We start from the raw sequence: 20,623 nt of genomic DNA, 5'->3' as shown, positions 1-20,623 counted from the left end.
ATCTATCAACAATTGAATCTAAAAAAACAAACTAAGCAAACAAGAACAGGGACAGAATCATGGATATGACTAGTGTTTGATGGTTGCCATATGGGAGGGAGGCGTGGGGTTTAAAAAGTGCAAACCGGTAGTTACAGAACAGCCATGGGGATGTAAAGTACAGTATGAAGAACTTACATGCATGACACAGGGATCTGAGCAATGGTGTGGGGATTGCCTGAGGGAGCAGGGGGTGCTGGGTGGAGGGGGAAAAGGGGGAAAGATTGGGACAATTGTAATAGTATAATCAATAAAATATAATTAAAAATAAATTTTTAATTGGGTAAAAATTTGTATTTAATTTTAAATTCAGAGTTATAGCTATTTTTTCTTTTTTAAAGTTCTTTATTTAAGTACATATTTTAAAGAATTTCTTTTTTAAAGTTCAAAATAAGAAATTTAAGTCACCAATGTCACTCCAATAAATTCAACAAAAATGAAAAATGGTTGTCTTTAAGAAAAAGAAATTTAAGGCGGCATTATATTTAAGACCATTATAATAGTAATTTTATTTGTATTTTTTCAGAGTATTGAATGGTTTTTAATTTCCTTTGGGCATTTTGGTATCTAATTTCACTTTTAAAAGTATGGAAGAAAATCTTGACATCTTTTAAAATTCATGATGAGCCCTGGCAGGCGTGGCTCAGTTGGTTGGAGCGTTCTCTAGTAATTAAAAGGTTGCAGGTTCAGTTCCCAGTCAGGGTGCATACCTAGGTTGCCGGGCCTAGGGCGTGGGCAATCCCCAGTGCAGGTGTGTCTGGGAGGCAACCAAATGATGATCCTGTCTTGCATCGATATTTTTCTCTCTCCCCTCTTCTTGCCCTTCTCCTCTCTACCAAGCAATGAAAAACTGCCCTCAGGTGAGGGTTAAAAAAATTGTTTTTTAAATTCATAATGATAAAGAAAAGGGTAGGTGCATACCATAAATTTTGTTGAAGTTGTGAATTTAATCTTTTTTTCCTGATATTTTTGATTATAGTTTTTAAAAAGAGCAGCAGTACCAATTGGCAGAGAGTAGGGAGAGTCGTTAGTATTTTTACCATCATTTAATTTGTTCACAATTTAACTTGATTTATAACCTTTTAAAATTCATCTTTACTTTTAACATCCTAATGGCAAAATTAAAAAATATTTCTATTTGTGGATGCTTGCTAATGAATGTATTGTCATTCTTTTTGGCATGTGATGTTTTTTTTTTTAAATAACACAAAAGAGGATGTTTTTTAGTAGACATTTATGTCAGGGGGATGAAACAAATTGCAATATATTGATGATCTTCCATCATGAAATGTTTGTAGTGTTCTGGTTTTTTACTAATTTATGAATTGTCTTTCAGAGATACTGAAAGTAATTGCAACCCTGCTTCGAAATTCTCCGCAGTGCCCAGAGAGCATGGAAGTACGCAGAGCCTTTCTTTCTGACATGATTAAACTTTTTAATAACAGTAGAGAAAACAGAAGGTGAGCATATGAGCACGTATTTATTTGCAATATTCATGTCCAGGTTTGAATAAGCCCATTTGTTCTAAGAAAAACTGCTTTAAAAAACACGGTGAAATGAATTTTCCATGTGCTTTTTGTCATTAAGGGTATGTGAGTAATGTACCATGTAGTTAAATTGAGTTTTCATTACCACATTCTTTAATTGTTTGAATACATAGACGAAGGTGGGTGTTTTGTTTATTTTGTTCTGAACTTCTACTTTTTAGAATTCTTTCAGATGATTTAAGTAATTTAGTATCCTCTTGTAATTTTTAGGAGCTTGCTACAGTGTTCTGTGTGGCAAGAGTGGATGCTTTCTCTTTGCTACTTTAATCCTAAAAATTCTGATGAGCAAAAGATAACGGAAATGGTATATGCCATATTCAGAATCCTGCTTTACCATGCAGTCAAGTATGAGTGGGGTGGCTGGCGCGTGTGGGTGGACACCTTATCAATTACGCATTCGAAGGTAAGTTTCTTTATGAAAGTGTTGTTAGCATTTTAAATGTCTGTAATTTTGAGTTTTACTCATTTAAACATTTTATATATTTAAAGTTAAGGGAAAAAAGGCAGGTTATTCTCCAAAAGTCAAATGAACAATTAAAACAGGAAATAACTGAAAAGAAATATAAAGTATTTCCAATTTTTTCAGAAACAAGTATTTTTTCAAATGTCATTTTTATGTGTACTAAACTTAAAGTGAAACCTCATGAAACAGCATATTACTGAGTAGACATTTTCAGGTCTGATACTCTGAATTTATAATGGTTTAAAGCTTGAACACAAGGTGGCGCAGTATATTCAAAGATGAGCCGGCATTTCCATACAGAAGTGGTTCAGGAAACTGAAAAGCTCTGGCTGAGGTTTGCCCTATGATAGTGTTTCAGCCAGTTAAAAAATCACTTTGGAAGAGTCTCCTAATCTGTCTTTTTTTTTTTTTTTTAAACTAAAGCCACTCTAAGTTATTTATGTATAACTTTTGTTTAAAATTTTTAATGAAATATTCTAGACATACAAAAAGGTATGAGCAATAATATACTTACCACTGTTTATGAAATTAGGTTCCCTATTCCAGTTGCTTTGTCTGCCATTGTTAGTCTCCCTCTTCCTCTTCTAACCTGGATTTGGTGTTTTTTTTTAATTTCTATGTCTTACGTATATTTTTAACAACATGTATATAACTCTAAACGCTAAAGAATTCTATTTTTAATGTTTATACTTAACATAAGTGATAAATGCATTTTTTGGTCACTTCCTGTTTTTACCTGTTGTTTGAGATTCGTTCACATTGACCCAAGTGCTTGTGTTCATTATCTCATCTGTGCTGTGTTCCGTGGTGTGCCTTCGCCCATTTCCCAGATGAGGAGCGTTTTTGGTGTATTCTGTTTATATTTGGAAGTTTCTCTCTATATATATTCCTAGAAGTGGAATTATTGACTTTTAAGATGCAGATGTTGAACATTCTAAGATAATTGTCCGAAGTGCTCTATCAGTTCTCATTGCTTCATATCATCTCATCACTTGGTACAGCTGGAGTTTTCACAATTTGCTCATTGGATAAATTTTAAATGCTATACCACCATAATACTAACTTGCATTTTTCTTGTTGTTTTGTGGGAGTTCTTTATATATTCTCGGTCTTAATCATTTATTAGCTGTGTTGTTTATGAATGTCTTGCTAGTTTGTGGCTTATCCATTTCAGGAGTTTTATGGCATTTGTCTTCTGAGGAAATTTTACATTTCAAATAATGTAGTAAAATTTCTTTCTTTTATGGTTTATGCTTTTCGTATTTTATTTGTGAACTCTTTCTATACTCAGAAGGAATATAAATATATAATTATATTATAAATTGAGTAGAAGGAACTGAAATGATAAATTTGGTATATCTTTAAATGTTTCATTTTATTGACTATTATAGTTATTACTCTGGAGTATTTTGCCGTTATATCGGAATACATTGTCAATCCTTAAATATATAGTTTTTCTATGTGTTTGAATAACTTTTAGTTACTTGATCATACCTAAGGTTTATTCACTCTGCTATTTTCTTCCTAAATGAGAGGAAGGTGCATTGCTAGCATAAGGTGTTACAAAGATATCTTAGATTGGAAACATTACCCTAAAAATTGGTTTGAGAACAATTCAATGCTAAATAAGAAAAAAAATGTGATTTTATAAAATCACATATAGTGGCTTTGTTGTAGCCACTACATTTTTGAACTGACTGGTTTAGACTAAGGCAGGGTCCAGCCAAATTTGGCCTGACCTGTTTCTGAAAATAAAGTTTTATTGAAACACAGCTACTCCCATTTATTTATGTATATTCTATGGCTGCTTTCATGCCACAAATGTTGAGTATTTGCAACACAAACTGTATGGCTCCTGAGTCTGAAATATTCACTATTTGGTACTTTGCAGCAACTGTGTGCCACCTCTTGTCTATCTTTATTTAGTTTGCGCTGCTGCCCAGCCATTATGGTTTCTGTTGGAGTGGGCTGCTGGAAGCTGGGCTGATTTTTCTGTTAGGACTATTTTCCCTTTATAAACACCCATGGGAAAAATAGGTTGAGTTTGGGCCTCATATACATTTGGATTGGATTTCAGATATATCTGGGAGGATTGTAGGTTAGGAAAGTGCCAGTATAAATTAGACTTTTCAGATTTTCTAAACAGTGGATGTTAATTCAGTAGTTTTGTAGATGCTGTAATTGTCTGTTCAAGTCCTTAGGATGGATAGTGAGGGGAATACAACCTTTCAAGGAGGAATCCTTAACGTGTAGCCTGAAGACAGTGGGAGCCCAGGAGACCTGTTCATGGAGTGTGTGAGGCTCTCCTTTCCTAGCTGCAGGTCTGTGTGAGGGTGGATTTCTTACACTACTCCCGTCAAAACAAAGCAGTCCACTAGACTGATACAAAAGTAGACTTTAGAATGCAGCAATCTTCTATTAAGCAACAATTTAAAGAGATGCAAAAAATATGAAATAACACTTTTCTCATTATTTTGAAAAACTCATTTTTCAAAAATATTTTTTATTAACATAATGGCTTTACTGCTAATAAATTAGACATTTCTTAATTAATGTAATATTTTTTAGTTTTAATTTCTAATATGATAAATAGTGATAGATATACCCCATATAAATAAAAGATGTTTGTGGGGCCTTAGTACTGTTTAAGAGTGTGAAGGGTCCTAAGACCAAAAAACTTGAGAACTGCTGAAGCCATAGGGGTGTTTAGGGCCGTCTCTCTGAATTTCCCATCTACAGAATAAAGGGGTTGGACTAGGAGATGTCTAAGGTGCTTTTCAGCAGTTACGACTAAATGTTTACACCTAGTTACCAGTTTATTTGTGTAAGTAATGAGATCATGGAGACAGGATAGTTAGTTCTGGGTTTAAATTCTGATTTATAATAATTTTTAGTTGTATAAACTTAGGCAAGTTTCTCAACTTTTTTAACAATCGAGGTCTAATCTAAAAATGGCAAATGTATATCTATATATGTAATTGAGGTTCAGAGTTAATGAGTGAAATTACAAGAATAGAATTAAATACCCAGCGACTTTTCCTTTGTTATAGCTTTGTCATTTACCTTATTAATCCTTTTGTTGTCCTTCTTACTGCTAGCACACTGGTTTGTGCCCCAGTCACTTCATGTTTGATATGAATACAACTTTTAAAATACTCAATTACAGCTAAAATAATACGTGTAGCACATATGTTATGGAGCAGCGATTTTCAATCTTTTTTCTCATGGCACACAATAAACTAGTTACTAAAATTCTGCGGTACATGAAAAAATATTTTTTGCTGATCTGATAAAAATAGGTATAATTTTGATTGATTCACACTGGACGACTATTGTTGTGTTGGCTGTTGTCATTTTTTAATTTGACAGTCTAAGGGAAAAGAGGTCAGCGCTCCAATAGGTAGGCATTATCGCACACCGGTTGAACATCACTGCTTCGGGGGTGTTGTGAAGGAAGAACTGTGACTCTCCAACTTAAGAACATGCTCTGTGGTTCTCTTATCCAACCCCATCCCTACTCAGTTCAAACCTAATCAGTACTTTGAGTTTTGTGTGTATCATTTCCTCCTTTAAAAAGTTAAAAGTGTATTTCTAAATCATGTTATTTATTGTTGCCTATTATGTTTTATGAAAAGGACATCATACTATTGGGCTCTTCTGTGACAGTCTTTTTCTGTCAAACCTTATGTTTTTAGGGTTTTTAAAAATTGTTACATATAACTTTGGTTCATTCATTTTCAATGTTATGAATAACTCAGGTGCTCAAAGGCAGTGGTTTTAAGAGTCGTCATTTTCAAACTTGTTATAACTGTGGCTCACAGTAAATTTATTGTGAACAGGTATGGATGTACACACACACCCCCTCCCTCCACAAACCTGAAACAGAGGTTTCATGATACATGTTTACCCTTATTAAACCTTGCTATGTAGTGATGCACTCTTTCCTTTTTTTTAAAATTTAAAATTGCTGCTAACACCCCAGTAAGAGATTCCATGTTTTGCTAACTGAATTATCCTCGATTTGAAAAAGCGGTGCTGTAGGATATATAAGTAGGAGTAGAATTGTTACTGTCTAACCCTTGATAGTGTTAGATTTCTTACTTTCGTTAAGTTTTGTTTTTTATGTACTTTGAACTTTTTTTAATGATTTCTAATTCTTCATACATGTTCACATCACTTCTACTCTGGATATTTCTAGTGGTTAGTAACCTTAGGTATTATTTTCCTCTAGATTTTTTAAGCTAAAAAAAACTTATATAATGTTACCTCCATAAACATTTTGTTCTTCTTAGAAAGCAAATAAGATTTTTTTTTTTTCCTCCAAAATAGTTTCTACCTGATCTTTGACTTGAGAAGTTTCCCTTGGGAAAAAAACACATTTCCTACCTAACCTACTATTTCACTTGACCAGAATCTCCTGTCTGACTATATTGGTTCCAGTCTTTCTAACATGTATCATACTTCGTTACATCTTTATTTTTGTTCATTCATGGCTTATACTTTTTGTTCCTTTGTACCTACCCAAACCCTTTATATTTCTCAGGACTTTGCTAGTGAAAGTACTTCTATGTGACAGTTTCTGGTATGCTAGGTTGCCGTCATTCTCTATGAATTCACAGCACTTAAACTTTTCTCCTGCTGTCTCTTTAAAAGTGTCTCTCCTGCCCCCGCCCAGTGCCCTCCTTCCCCCTCTTTCTTCCCCTCTTTTCTCCTAGGAGGAACTCTTTTTCCCAACCTGCCACTAATCAATCTTCCACACCCCTCTCCCTGGCTATTGGCACCGACTGTGGCTGCCCTCTATCACTGCCTAGCTGGCTGTCTCCCTCTTTGCTTGTTCTCTTTCTCTTCTTTTAGCCACTATTTGCCTCTTTCCTGTTCCTCTATGTCTTTTTCTCCGGGTTTCCCTCCAACGTCCCTTCATCCATTCCGTACCCTATGCCTTATGTCTTCCCCCAACATACTTCTTTTATCCTGTTTGTTCTGTGCTTAGTAAATCTGCGTCTGCTTTGTCTCTGCTTTCCTTCCCCCCTCGTGGTCAAACATGCTGTGGAGTCTCTCATTTATTTTCACACTGTGTCGAGTTGCCCACCTTTTTCCCCCCCTTTTCTGCCTTTATCTTTCCTCTTTATCTTCCTTTCCACTTCTCTCTTTTCTTCTTCTTAGGAAAGTGTCATGTTCATGAAGAAGAGCAGTAATGAATAATGTAGTAAAGGTAAACTAGCATTTAATCATGTATGATTCTGTAATACCTCTCATATTACATATTATTAGTTAAAAGTGATTTCTTATTTTGGCTGCTAATTGTAAGCTCCCATTAGCAGAGATGACAGGTTTTATGCTTCTTCCTATCTCCCATAGACCTGTGCATAGTGCTGACTACTCGGCAGCTGCTCATTAAATATTTGTTGCAGGAAGGAGAAGGAAGAGCTACATTAACATTGTTTGGGGCTCTTTGGTTCAACTGTCATGTGGCACCATGCCAACCCACGTGTGCCCATGAAACAGCTGCAGAAGCCGTCTTTTTTTTTAATTAATTATTTTTAGAGAGAGGGGAAGGGAGGGAGAAAGAAAGGGAGAGAAACATCAATGTGTGGTTGCCTCTCGAGTGCCCTCTACTGGGGACCTTGCCCACAACCCAGGCATGTGCCGGGACTGGGAATTGAACTGGAGACCCTTTGGTTCACAGGCCGGCACACTCAGTTGACTGAGCCACACCAGCCAGGGCAGAAAAATTTGAAGTTACTTGTAAGTTGATTGTTATGGTTTTTACCTTTAATTTTAATGTTTAATAAGTGTCATTGAAATTAAGAACATTGTAACAATAGCCACAGAGGAGTGGGGAGGGGATAGTGGGGAGAGGGGTCTATAGGAGCTACTATAAAGGACACAAGGACAAAATCAGGGGGGAGGGAGATGGGACTGGCTGGGGTGGGGTGGTGGGAAGGGAAGGAAATGCAGACAATTGTAACTGAATAAAAATAAGTAAATAAATAAAAAGTGTCCTCTAGTTTTATCTCTGTGTGAATTTCCTTTATGAACTAAAAGCCTTCCTGTTTCATAAGGTTATATGAAGTAATTTATTTGAATATTGTTTTGTCAATTTTTTAGAATTTTAATATTTTGACATTTATTTTTAAGGTAAAATGGACAACTTACACTTTTAGACTCTTCAGATCACTGTTTAATGAAGGTTAGAATAGAGCTGAAGTGCTTCAGTAATTAGGTGGACAATTTGTAGCATGCTGTTAAAATTCTACTGAACTTGTGAAATCAGATTTTTTCTTCTGAAAATACTAAATATAGAGCTTTATAAATATTTTCATGAATGTGATACTGAAATGACTGAAATGTGAGGTTATTTTTTTCATTTTTGCACCATTTAAAATCTCAATTTCTCAGAGTTATAACATGGTTTTTGATAAAGAAGTGGTGTGTAAAAAACTAATGTTGCAGAATTAGATAGCTTTTGCAGAGTTACACTAAGATACATCCAGCTGCTATAAAAAGCCAAAGAAACTCAATTGCGATTTTATTGTCCACTGTGATAGATTCCCTGCCACTTTGGTAGCAGGGAAGCTGTTTGTCACTGTGCCTCCCTCCTCCAGCAGCTGAACTGGCTTTGTAAGCAGCAGCAGGCACTTCTGGGGTAACCACACCGTGTTGGTTACTTTGGTCACAGGGCTTCAAATGTGTACCTGTTAAAAGTAATCTTTTAATTCCCTTATTTTCTGGTGTTCTTTAGGTTTTCAATATTTATATTTTTCTTTCTCTTTTTTATGTTTCAAGTGGAACATTAAGTTGAGTAATTAAATAATACTGTTTTCACTTGGTCTGCTAACATGCTTCTACTCTTTAATTAAAACTTAGGTCATTTTATATATTCTGAATTAGGAGAACTGTCCAAAAATTTATTTTCTAAACAAATAAAACTAAAAACTTTAGATAACTGGATTTAAAATAATAAAAGTTATTTGCACTTGAGTTAAAAATACAATATGATTTATATTTTTCCCTATAGGATTAGTTTGGGTAAGGTATTTAATTATTTTAGATTATTTGAAATATCTTAAGATTTTACCTGATGTTAACAATGTGATGAAATGGCTTAAACATAAATGTCAGTCATTTTTTATCAGAAGAAAATACAGTTTAGGTTGGATAAAGAGCAGGTGGGGCTGTGAACAGTGTGACTCAGTTGGGCATCGTCCCACAGAGCGAGATGTCACTGGTTCAGTTCCTGGTCAGCACATGCCTGGGTTGTAGGTTTGTCCCCCTGGTGGGGGCCTGTATGAGAGGCAGCCAATAGATATTTACCTCTCTCATTGTTTCTCTCCCTCTTTTTCCTTCCCTTCCCCTCTCCCTAAAAATAAATGTTATATATATATTTTTTTTTTTAAAGCAGGTGCAAATCAATTTTGTTTAGAATTTTCTAAGTAGTTTCTTAAATGTATTTAAAAAACCACAAGCCATAACCTGGCATATATAAATACACATGTGTTTGTATGTTTATGGTGGCTATATAATTAAAGCTATATATTTTTAAAATAAATTTTAAGAGTTATAACAAATGTTCACATTTCATGAATTGTCCCCATTTTGTACATAATTGCTAAAGTATTCTTTAGCTTTAAATTTTTTTAACCGACTAGTAGTATTATTTTTTACATTTGTAAATGAGGCGTGCCCACTGTGGGAAAATTGGAACCTAGTACAACTGTATACACATGCAAAGTAAGAACCACCCGTTATCCTCTCACCTGTGCCTGGCTTAATGTTAACATTTTGGTGCAAAACTTGTCAGTCTTATGTGTATAAACATATACATACATACAGTTATTTTCTCACAGAAACTATGGTTGTGTTTGTGATATCGTACAGTGATTTCACTTAATGTTATACTTCTGACATGCATTTATTTATTTTTATTTTATTTTTGTGTGTTTTAACAAAGCTTTATTGAGACCAACGGGCTGCAGCTGGATTTAGTGTGCTGCTGTAGTTTCCCGGCCTGTGTGAGAGCACTGCCGGGGAAATCCGTGGGCCCAGGGCGCTTGGGTTCAGGCAGCTACCCTGTGGTAGTGGAAAGAAGCCTTGGCCTCAGGCAGTCCGGCTTTAACTTCCTGTGGAAGAACTTGGGCATGTTATTAAACCTCTGGCTCTTTCTTAATTCATTCATCAGAAAATGTAAATGAAAGAGTGATGAGTGCACCGTGCCTCACTCAGTACCTGGGAAAATTGAGGAACTGGTCAAATAGTTACTGGTTCCTCTTCTCATTTCCCTTATTCCTTCTTAGCTTAGTGTCCAAGGTGTGAAGGTGTTTGGACATTGTCGTCGCATTTGGTATGCTCTGCCATGTCGCTTCTTAGAACTTGCTGCCCCAATATGTTGCTACCACTGGTGTGTACCTGTTTCCCCCAAAGCTTTACTAGCATTGGGTGGTTTGATTTTTAAAGGGAATCATTTAATTTTCATCTAAGTATAACTGGTACACAGTATTATATTAGTTTCAGCTTTACAATGTAGTGATTTGCCATTTATATGCCTTAGAATATGATCATCACACTAATTCTGTCACTGTGCAAACTTGCCACAGTGTTACTGACTCTATTCCTATTCGCATTTCTCTTTGCTTTTGAATTTCAAAAGCAGTATTACTTTATTTTTCAAGTATATTAAGTAATAAAGCCTCAACATTTTCAGCCTTTTCGACTACTTCCCACCCACTTCCCTTCTGGCAGCCATTTGTTCTCTATTTGTGTGAGTCTGGTCTTTTTGTTTTTTTTATTTTGTTTCCTTACAGGAATTTTCATGGCTGCATGTTATTAGGTGTATATGTAGTGTATCATTATGGAGAAGTGAAGTTAAAAGTGAAAGCTGTAGCTTTGATGTAATTAATGTCGGATGCTCTCAGACCACTTGTAATTCTAGGAAGGTGTGAATAGATAAGTGATTTAAGTTTTCTTTTGAGATTGTGGTGTTGTCCAAAGTTTTATTTGGAAAAATTGGTTGAGGTGCTATTTTTTTCAATCTGTGACCTGCTTCAGGGGAGGATGGAGAGGTCTGAGTCCCTCCTGTACCTGCTGTTTCTCAAATTCCTTCATCTTAAAATATTCAGTACACCATCATGCTGATTTGGGGTGCTGTCTTCGACACCCCATCAAAATATATTACCTCTTCAAAAAATGTTAAGTTTATTATATATGTTTACTATATGTATGGCTTGTTTCCTTCATGGGATTTTTTTTCCCTTTGTTCTTGAACTTAGGCTATTTTCATAACTAATGCTCTTAGGCAGCTCTCTTTGTATAGCTTTATTCTGATTTTCCGCTAGTCAGGGTAGCGTTTAAGACGTTGGGTTTGAACCATAGTATTTATATGTGTAAACAAGGTGCGTTGTGTAAAATCAGTAAATTTTTAAAAACATAAATATCTATAATTTGATTGCAACTATTATATCTGTGACCTTATACCATTGTCGTGGAAGGTGTGAGACCAGTGGCTTTGACAAATAGGTTGTGTGGCGGTGATCATTTTGAGCTATGCTTATGGATACCACCCCATCAGGGAAGGTTCTGCTCTTTTTAAAGATGTGTCTTGTTTATCAACTGTGGGAAGGTTGGTAACCTAAGAATTAGTAGTTAGCATATCATAGCTTGTATTTTTGTAGGAAAATAAAATACAGTGAAAAAGATGCATTTACTTAAAAAGGAAAGCCTGTTCCTAAACAATGCCTAACATTTAAAAGTCTCAGTTTTCATAGGTTAAAAAAATTTTAAATATATCATTAAAATGTTAATTTCTTGATGTATTGCCCTCATCTTTTATCTCTAATTTGTAAGTTTGAGTGCTAATTAAGTTGAAAGTAATGGCAAAAGAAATGTCGTAGTTATTCGCTCATGAATATCTATACCTGGTAGTTTGTAGAAGTGCTTTCCAAACATTGCAAACAGCTATAGATTAGCTATCAAATGATTGTGAAGATTAATGACTAGTCTTTTAGCTGGGTAATTTAGAACAATATCTGGTAATTAATTAGAAATTATCAGTCACAAATACTATTAGGAAAACAGTATCAAAAAGATAACAGCAGTGATAATTGCTTATTTGCCATTTTGCTTTTAGGCTATTGGAGTACATGAAGGGGAATTAAAAAATCAACTTCAGCATTTTAAAAGCTATTTTAATATTCATATCCAGAAGAAGCTGTAAACAGTTGATTTGCTTAGGAAAGGCAAAGCACTACTCAGAACAAACTTGACTACAAATGGGAGGAATGTACAATCCATTATATACATTTACTGGTTTTATCCAGAAGAAAAATTAGTATTCTTGTACATTTTTGACATCTTGGAGTCAAATATCTAGGCTTTTAAATTCCCACAGAGATGGTTCCAAAGCCCCCAGGCAAGGCATCCCTGGGAGGCAGAACTAGCAAGAGATTGATTGATAAATTTTATAATAAAAAATTCTTAATTTGAATAAAGTAATAGCAATAACTACTGACAACTAAATTCATTCTAAAACACTGGCTATGGTAGAAATAAATGATCTATTTTCAAAAATCACTGTGTGGTTGGTAGTTATGTGACTTGTGTTCCTTAGGTAAGACAGAATGTTAGAGACTGCATTCGAGATTTTGAATTTTATTGAGTGAACACTGTTAGAGAATTTTGAGTAAGAAGGAGACATGATCTGATTTCTTAAAGTATCAGTTTATTTGGGGAACTGATTTTCAGGAGATCATTTCTGCATTGATACAATTATCACCTAAGGAACACAGATCACATAAATACCAGGTGCTCAGTGCACTATAATTTTTTGAGGCATTTCGCATTGAAACACCAATGACAATCACATAATGGTTGACTGTAAGACAACTTGAACAGATAGACAATAGTAAACCTTTGACATTAAAAATCACAGTGCTCTTTCTTATGCTTTTCCTCCAATCAGTTTTTTTTCCAGTTGGGTGAAAGGCTAAGCACGGTATGGGGGTGTTCACAGTGTTGAGTACACGGCAGTCGCTCACGCACACCGGGCGTGAAGAGGTGCAGGGTGGGTTGACAGGAACTTTCAGGCTCTTTGGGACCAGTTCAGACTTTGAAAATTATGCTTGACCTCTAGGGAAGCATTGAATTTTATCTTCACTGCTAAAAGAATTCATATTTTTAGCTTAGTGAGAAATTTTGGTAGCTTAATATATGGAGAGCTGCTGTAATTGTGAATATAATTAATTGATAGTTTTTAATCACTGCTGAGGATAAATCACGGGGAAACAAGTTTTCATTGCTGTCGAAACAATGTATTATCTAGTTCACCAAGCGCCTGTCAATGGTACATACTTAGGTCCTGGCACAAGTTAATAGAGGCCAGTAGAATAGTGTTTTCCTTTCCTGTGCATCTTTAAGGATAGTCTAAATAGCTAAGTTCTTACTGTGTTTTGATGCCATGCTACCTATTAGCATCAAGATTATTATTTTTTGACTATTTGGAATTTGAGGATTTATTTTATTAAGAATGTTACAGGAAATTTGTTTTATTACTTTATATAAACAGTGTATTTGAAAAAATTTAAATATATTCATTTTATGTTCTTCATGCTTTGTTCATTTTTGCATGTTTTGACTGAGTATATGTCTTTCATCTAGGTCACCTTTGAAATACACAAAGAAAACCTTGCTAATGTATTTAGAGAACACCAGGGAAATATTGGTGAAGACATAGGGCAATGCTCATCAAGTTCAGTTCAAGCAGTCTCTGGCATTGGTGGGGATGTCAGTGTTTCTGGAGGGTCCCCGCAGTCAGATATGAAGGGTTCTCCTGCATCTCCTCATGTCATCAGAAATAATGATGAAAACTCAAGTACTGAGAAGATAAGTTCAGCAGACTCTGCATCCAACATTGAACTGCAAACTTGTGATACATCTAATGAAGGAAGGGAAACTGGGCAAGAAAGTCAGGGGTTACTGGATGAAGTTCCTTTGGAGGAAACATCAATAAGTGAAACAAACAATGCTGCTGATTTAGAATTACCTTCTGACATAATGGAAGCAGGGACTGTTTCCTCTGATACTTCGAAAACAGTGGGCAAAGATACAACTGTCAGTGAAGTAACTGCTTCAGTAAGTTCTCCTTCAGAAGAGGATGCTTCAGAGGCGCCAGAATTATTGGATAAGTCTATAGTAGAGGAAGATGATGATGATGATTATGTAGAACTGAAGGTAGACTCTAGTCCTACTGAGGGAGCCAGTCTACCCACAGAGCTTCAAGAGAATTGTTTGTCTCCAGGTGCAACGGAAGCTGGGGAAAGACTGGACACGTTTAGTAATGACCAAAAGTTAGTATTCCAAAAGGAGGAAACTGTAAGTAAGAAGCAAACTGATGCTGAAACTCAAGATTCTAAAGATTCTGGAATCTTGACTATGACAGCATCAGGGCCCTCAGCTACCTCCCCAGACACTGCTGCGTCCCAGACAACTGTACCAGCAGACCCTGGTCAGATGCTGCAGGAAGGGAAGAAAACAGCTAACTTGACTAGAGAAACCAAAGTGATTAATAATGCTCATGGTAATACCTGCGAGTCTCCTACTACTTATGAGCAGAGGATTGCCAAGTTGGATGTTTCCAGTGTTGCCACAGATACCGAGAGACTGGAATTAAAGGCCAGCACCAGTGTGGAGGCATCTCAGCCTCTTCAGCCTGTGCCCGAGGTGATTATATTGTCTTCTTGAAATGTATTTGCATGAGTTAAAATAGAGCAAGTGTATATACTTACATTTTATTTTATGTTGCATTTAGTTGTATCCTATTTGCAATTACATAAGTGCAATGAAGGTAAAGATTGTATTTCTTTAGCCCAGCATTTGGTTTTTAGTATTTGTTCATTTAACGGCAGCTTTTATTATTTTCACCACAGCATCACCAAAAGTTACTACTTCTGATTTTCAGGATTGGCATAATTTTAGTTTATAAAGCAGACATCGGTAATGCTTGCCTTTTACCCTTTATTTGATAACTCACACACACAGTGTGCACATTAGGGTTTTTTTTTTTTTTTAACAAAATCTAGGATTACATTCCTGTAGAACTACCTGCTAGTGTATAGTTTTTCTATGAAGTATGTTGGTTTAAAATTATTCCATGAAGTCTGTTTACTTTGTAAGAGGGAGACACTTCTGTGAGATCAGAGAGTCCCAGCTTTCTCCTTTACCAGTATCTCAGTATTCATGAGACAGTGGTTGGTTGCATAGTCATTTCCTGCTTCATTCTAAACTTTTTCTCTCTCCCTCCTTCCTATTTCATTGATTTATTCTTTATTCTGCTGCCTTTTTTGTTTGTTCTCAATTCTAGCCAATTTATAAACCAGATACTGCTTTCATGCTAATATTCAAAACAAAGAACTCCTTGAATCCCATTATAAAATGCTACATTAGCTGGTGGTAACACTGACATGGTTCCCAGCTAATTATTTTGAATTGTGGTAGTTTGGTATATTTGATAACTGCTTTAACTGCATTGCAGTATTGTTATTTCTCATTAGTAATTTTCTCTAATTTGGTTCCTTAGTATCTTAAAATGTATTTGTTAGATGAATTGCATAGAAGCTATTAAATTCCTTATTAATGCCACCCTTTGAAATTGAACTAATTTTATTACCTTTTGATGTTCTGTATTAGACATCAAGACGTCAGGAGCTCTCAGGGCAAGGAGGAGCACCCGACGCTGTTAATGGGCAGAGGAGGGATTCCAGATCTACTGTGTTTCGTATTCCTGAGTTCAAGTGGTCTCAGATGCATCAGCGTTTGCTCACTGATCTGTTATTTTCCATAGAGACAGACATACAGATGTGGAGAAGGTTTGTCCATGTGTTTGTTGTAGAAGATGTGTGTAAATTTCAGCCTTTATTTTCAAAGAAGTTTACATAGTTAACATTTTGCAATTAATTTCAGGTGTTTAGTTAAAAAGTAGAATATGAATTCTTTCTGTGGTAAGGTTTTACTGAATTAACTTTTATTTTCCATTATAAAAATGAGTTACTCTATCTGGATTACAAACACTTGAAAATAAGGTTTTCTTTTAAAAAAATTTGGTGAACATTTATTTTCTGTAGCATATTTTACAACATATAATCCACCAAGTGGGTTTATTTTTAGAAGTACTAAAAAAATTGGGATTTAAGAATAATATTCACTTCTACAGTGACTTTTTAGTAAAAAAAAAAAAAATCTATGTTTTTCAGATTATCCTTGATTGTGTGATTTAGGGTTTTAAAAGAGCCTAATTTGTTTATTATTAATTGTATGCTACTTTTATTCTGTTTAAAAGCATTTTATGGCATCATCTAAGAAAATGTTAGTATAAAATTCATTTTCATTAGCACATTTAGCGCCATTTACCTCTTAACTTTTACCACATGGCTACCGAGTTTTGTCCCCAGTTAAGGATAAGTTAGTTCAACCTTTTATATCAAGTGTCAGATGAGTAGTGTTTATGTTTCAGCACTGAAAAAGGGGCTGGATAGTGACTGCTGGCATGGAATGGTCTGCACCTTCTGAGGAAGCATACACCCCATATGCCTGCTGCGTCATTATCTTGCTCAGCTTTCAAGAGGAAGCAAAAGCACCTTCTTATCCTCCCTCCCCTCAAGTAGGCAAATTGTGATTTCCTTTCTTGAGCTTTATCAGTAAACATCATTTATCTTTGGACAGCCATTCAACAAAGACAGTTATGGACTTCGTGAATAGCAGCGATAATGTCATCTTTGTACACAACACAATTCATCTCATCTCTCAAGTGATGGACAATATGGTCATGGCTTGTGGGGGGATACTGCCATTGCTTTCAGCTGCTACATCGGCTACAGTAAGGACTTAACTACTATATAAAATTGGTGTGAAAACATGACTTTTATGCATCTTTGTTGATTAGAACTTGAGTGTGGTGGTTACTATGCATTATAGGTGCTGTAAATCAAAAGCAGTAGGAATGAAAGGACTAAAAGGAATGTTGATTCCTTAGGGGTATGTCAGCTAGTGCATATAACATGATTGGCATGTTTTACCTGTATGTCTCCTTTGCCTTTTTTAGATGAAATGATAAGGAAATCTGTGGTACTAGATTTCTGAAAGCCTGGCTTTTTATAAAATTTGGAGCTTTAGGGGATGTATCTAATAAAAATTAGATTTTTATCAGAATACAGAGGTAATTGTCAAACTTTATTCCCTACAGCATGAGCTGGAGAATATTGAACCGACTCAGGGCCTCTCAATAGAAGCCTCTGTGACGTTTTTGCAGAGGCTGATCAGCCTTGTGGACGTGCTCATATTTGCAAGTTCTCTTGGCTTCACTGAAATAGAAGCTGAAAAAAATATGTCATCTGGAGGAATTTTGCGGCAGTGTCTCCGACTAGGTGAGCTGTTAAAACCCAGGAGTTAGAAGTTTACTTGAAAACTTTTCAGTAATCCAGTAGAGTAAATTGAATATTATCTCTCTCCTCTTGTTGGGCAAATGCGTGGTAGTCATTTTGTCACTTGCTACCTTTTTAACTTGTGGAGCACGAAGGACTGCGTGCGTGCTATGATGTAGTAGTAGTTTGACAAGTTGGGTAGAAGACGGAAGGGCATGTTTTGAAAAATCTAATTGTGGTCAACGTTGCCTGTCCTTCCCTAGTTGTTTTTTGCTCTAATCTAGTACTTCTCAAATTAAAAAAAAAAAAAAAAGATTGCGTATACACGTGAATCATCAGAGAAGATCTTGTCAAAATGCAGATTAGATGATGTAGGCCTGGGATGAGGCCTCACAGTGTCTTTCCTACAAGTCCCAGGTAATGTGCAAACTGCCATTGTAAAGACAGTCGCGGGGATGCGGGTACATGGAGCAGATAGTCAGCAATATTGTAATGACTGTGCCTGGTGTCAGATCGGCACTAGACTTATGGGGGGGTTGCTTCGCAAGTTATCTCAATGTCTGGTCACTGTGGTGTACACCTGAAACTCATATTACTTGTCAGCTGTAATTGAAAAATAAAAAATTACTTAAAAAAAAGATAATTCATACATATGACTCACCAGGGAGGATCTTGGTAAAATGCAGATTAGCTTATATGGGTCTGGGACGAGGCTTAGATTTGTCTAAGAAGTCCTGGTGATGTTGATGATGCTTCTCTTACCAATACACTTGAGTAGGAAGGATAAGTTAGTATTTAGATAAGTTAGATGCCACTGGCATCATGCAAATACGGCCTTTCTCCAAATAGGCTGCGGTAATTCGTTAAAGCAGGTAGTTAAATGATTAAATCTCTGTTCTCCTCCTGGGGGCAGTCTCCCTTAGGGGAAAGGTAAAATGCATGAAAAGAATTTTTAGTGTTAAGGGCTTCGTTACGTGAACAAAAAATTTTTTTCCACGCAGAAGGTTTCCCATATCCAGTTGTAAATACTGAGACTTAGTTCATGATTTGCTTATGAAATGGGGAGAAGTAGGTGGAGAGGGGGGACCGGAAGCAAAACCGTTACACGTGATGGCTTGTGAAGATAGATTGGAGCTAAGGCACCTATGAAAATATAACGTTAGGAGTGGAAAGTCCAGTCAGTGAAGTATTTTCCCATATTTAGTAAGAATGTGTTACGTAAACTGAAATACACTTGTACTTACAAATACATTTTGGTACAATGATTAGTCTTACTCAAAATGCTCTTCAGAGTACTTTTAAACTTAGCATGTTCTAATGAACTTGGTGTAACAATTTTTAGGAAGCTCTAAAGTTTTAAGTAAGAAAGATTCAAATGGTGAGCACAAGAAAAGAAGCTATCATTTACTGACTACTGTAATTGTCATTATTGCTGATTTTCACAGTGAGTCAGCATTCTTTTTTTTTTTTCCTTGAGGAAAGTCAAGATCAGAGAAAATAGGAAACTTACCAAAATTCAAAATGTCTATTGGTGAAGTTGGAATGTGAATATAGAAGTTCGTTTAGTGTTTTCTACTCTTTCTCTATTACAGTATACTTCCTTAAATTTTTTATTGGTAATATAATTAAAATATTTAGGCTCCATTGCTTTTGTTAATGGCAGTTAAAAAATCTTTACACTTTCCTAAAAAGAGTACATTTCTAGACTTAAAAATACAAGGATGCACTAGCAAGGATTTGCTATACTCAAGAAGCTTTAGGTTTGGAAGCTAGGGAGTATTGTATTGTCCTCATTTTCAGAGCTGTGGAAAAAAACAGAGAAATTCGATTTCCTTCAGCACCATCTTTTCTTAGGTGGCCACAAGACTCAGAAGGGAGCTTGTCCAAGATCACTCAGTAGAGTGTGGTTAGCTTATGATCCCTTGTCGTCTTATTCCCGTTCTTCCCTGAGGTTGGGGGAAGGAGGGTCAGAGGGCAGCACTGAAAGGAACCTGCACTCCTGAGACTGCCAAACTAGGAGAGGAAGCCCTGTGTGGTTATAAACACCGTGATGCAGACCCCGACTTGATTTTGCGTCACCTGTGACAAAAGTGGCACTAAAGTTCCTTTCCTGGGCCTGGTTCCAGATTTGACAGCTGTATTCCATATTCTTCCTCCTCTTCTCCCCGCCTCCCTCCTTCCTTTTCTCCAACTTTTGGTGCTCATTTTTGGAATCTTTCTGAATTCCACTCTTTCTCAATTTTGTGTCTATAGCGATATAGTAGTGGCAGTACTTAAAGTGCCCACTTAAGTTTACTGTTTTCTTCCTAATTTGCTCTCCCACTCTCGTTCTGGTCAGATTCCTTGAGTGCTGCTGATCTGGTTGGAAATTGAGATGATTACATGATGTCAAGCAACCAGTAGTCAGTTGTGCATTACCTAATTCATCATTTAAAATTCAAAATGAGTTTCTAAATAACTCAAGTAGCTGCCCCGTTGGTGAGATAACACAGAAGTAATTTTGGACTACATAGTAATTACAGTCTCTTTATGTTTTTCACCTTTTAGACAGCCAGTAAAATGTAGACCCTATAAATATTCCCTATACATGCTATACTCTCTTGCCATATTAATATCATACTGTAATAATACATAAGAAAAACAAACAAGTTTCCAGTTTAACTATTTAACTTTAACGACAGTAGTAGGTTATTGTCCTAGACTAGTTCATGCAATTAGATTTGCTTTTTAAAAAAATCCTCACCTGAGGACATGCTTATTGATTTTAGAGAGAGGGGAAGGGATGGAGAGAGAGAGGAAGAGAAACATTGGTTGCCTCTTTGTAGGCATCCTGACTAGGGACCCAACCCACACCCTAGGCAGGTGCCCCGACCAGGAATTGAACCCGTGACCTTTTGGTTTATGGAGGGTGCTCCACCTGACTGAGCCATACTGTCCAGGACCTTGCTTTCTGTTTTCTTGTGCATCTCTTTCAGTGCTCTTCTCCCCTGTCTTTTTCTTAGTGAAAGATCATCGCAAGTAGCTTAGGTGAGATCTAAGAAACAGCAGCCTGTTAAGATTCTTGAACTGAGTCCCTCTTAGCAGTGGCCCCTAACAGAGTTGCTACCAAAGTCAGAAAACAAACAGTAGGTGAGAAAGTCCAGGGGCATTTTAGGACTTTGCTGTAG

General features: G+C 36.1%; 1 protein-coding gene across 3 annotated transcripts in view; it reads left to right on the top strand.

The window, feature by feature from the left end:
- LRBA (LPS responsive beige-like anchor protein) overlaps positions 1-20,623 on the top strand; it is a 503,590-nt gene that overhangs the window by 84,912 nt on the left and 398,055 nt on the right. For all 3 annotated transcript variants that reach the window (XM_053911800.1, XM_024569215.3, XM_045202618.2), the window contains exons 21-26: positions 1,376-1,499; positions 1,797-1,989; positions 13,699-14,760; positions 15,727-15,905; positions 16,759-16,912; positions 17,279-17,459. In XM_053911800.1, coding sequence (XP_053767775.1) covers positions 1,376-1,499; positions 1,797-1,989; positions 13,699-14,760; positions 15,727-15,905; positions 16,759-16,912; positions 17,279-17,459 — 1,893 coding nt within the window. The remainder of the gene's footprint in view (positions 1-1,375; positions 1,500-1,796; positions 1,990-13,698; positions 14,761-15,726; positions 15,906-16,758; positions 16,913-17,278; positions 17,460-20,623) is intronic.

This window comes from Desmodus rotundus, chromosome 9, assembly GCF_022682495.2.
Source record: "Desmodus rotundus isolate HL8 chromosome 9, HLdesRot8A.1, whole genome shotgun sequence".
NCBI lineage: Eukaryota > Metazoa > Chordata > Mammalia > Chiroptera > Phyllostomidae > Desmodus > Desmodus rotundus.
Note: the sequence above shows the minus strand (reverse complement) of the source record. Positions and strands in the feature narration are given on the sequence as shown.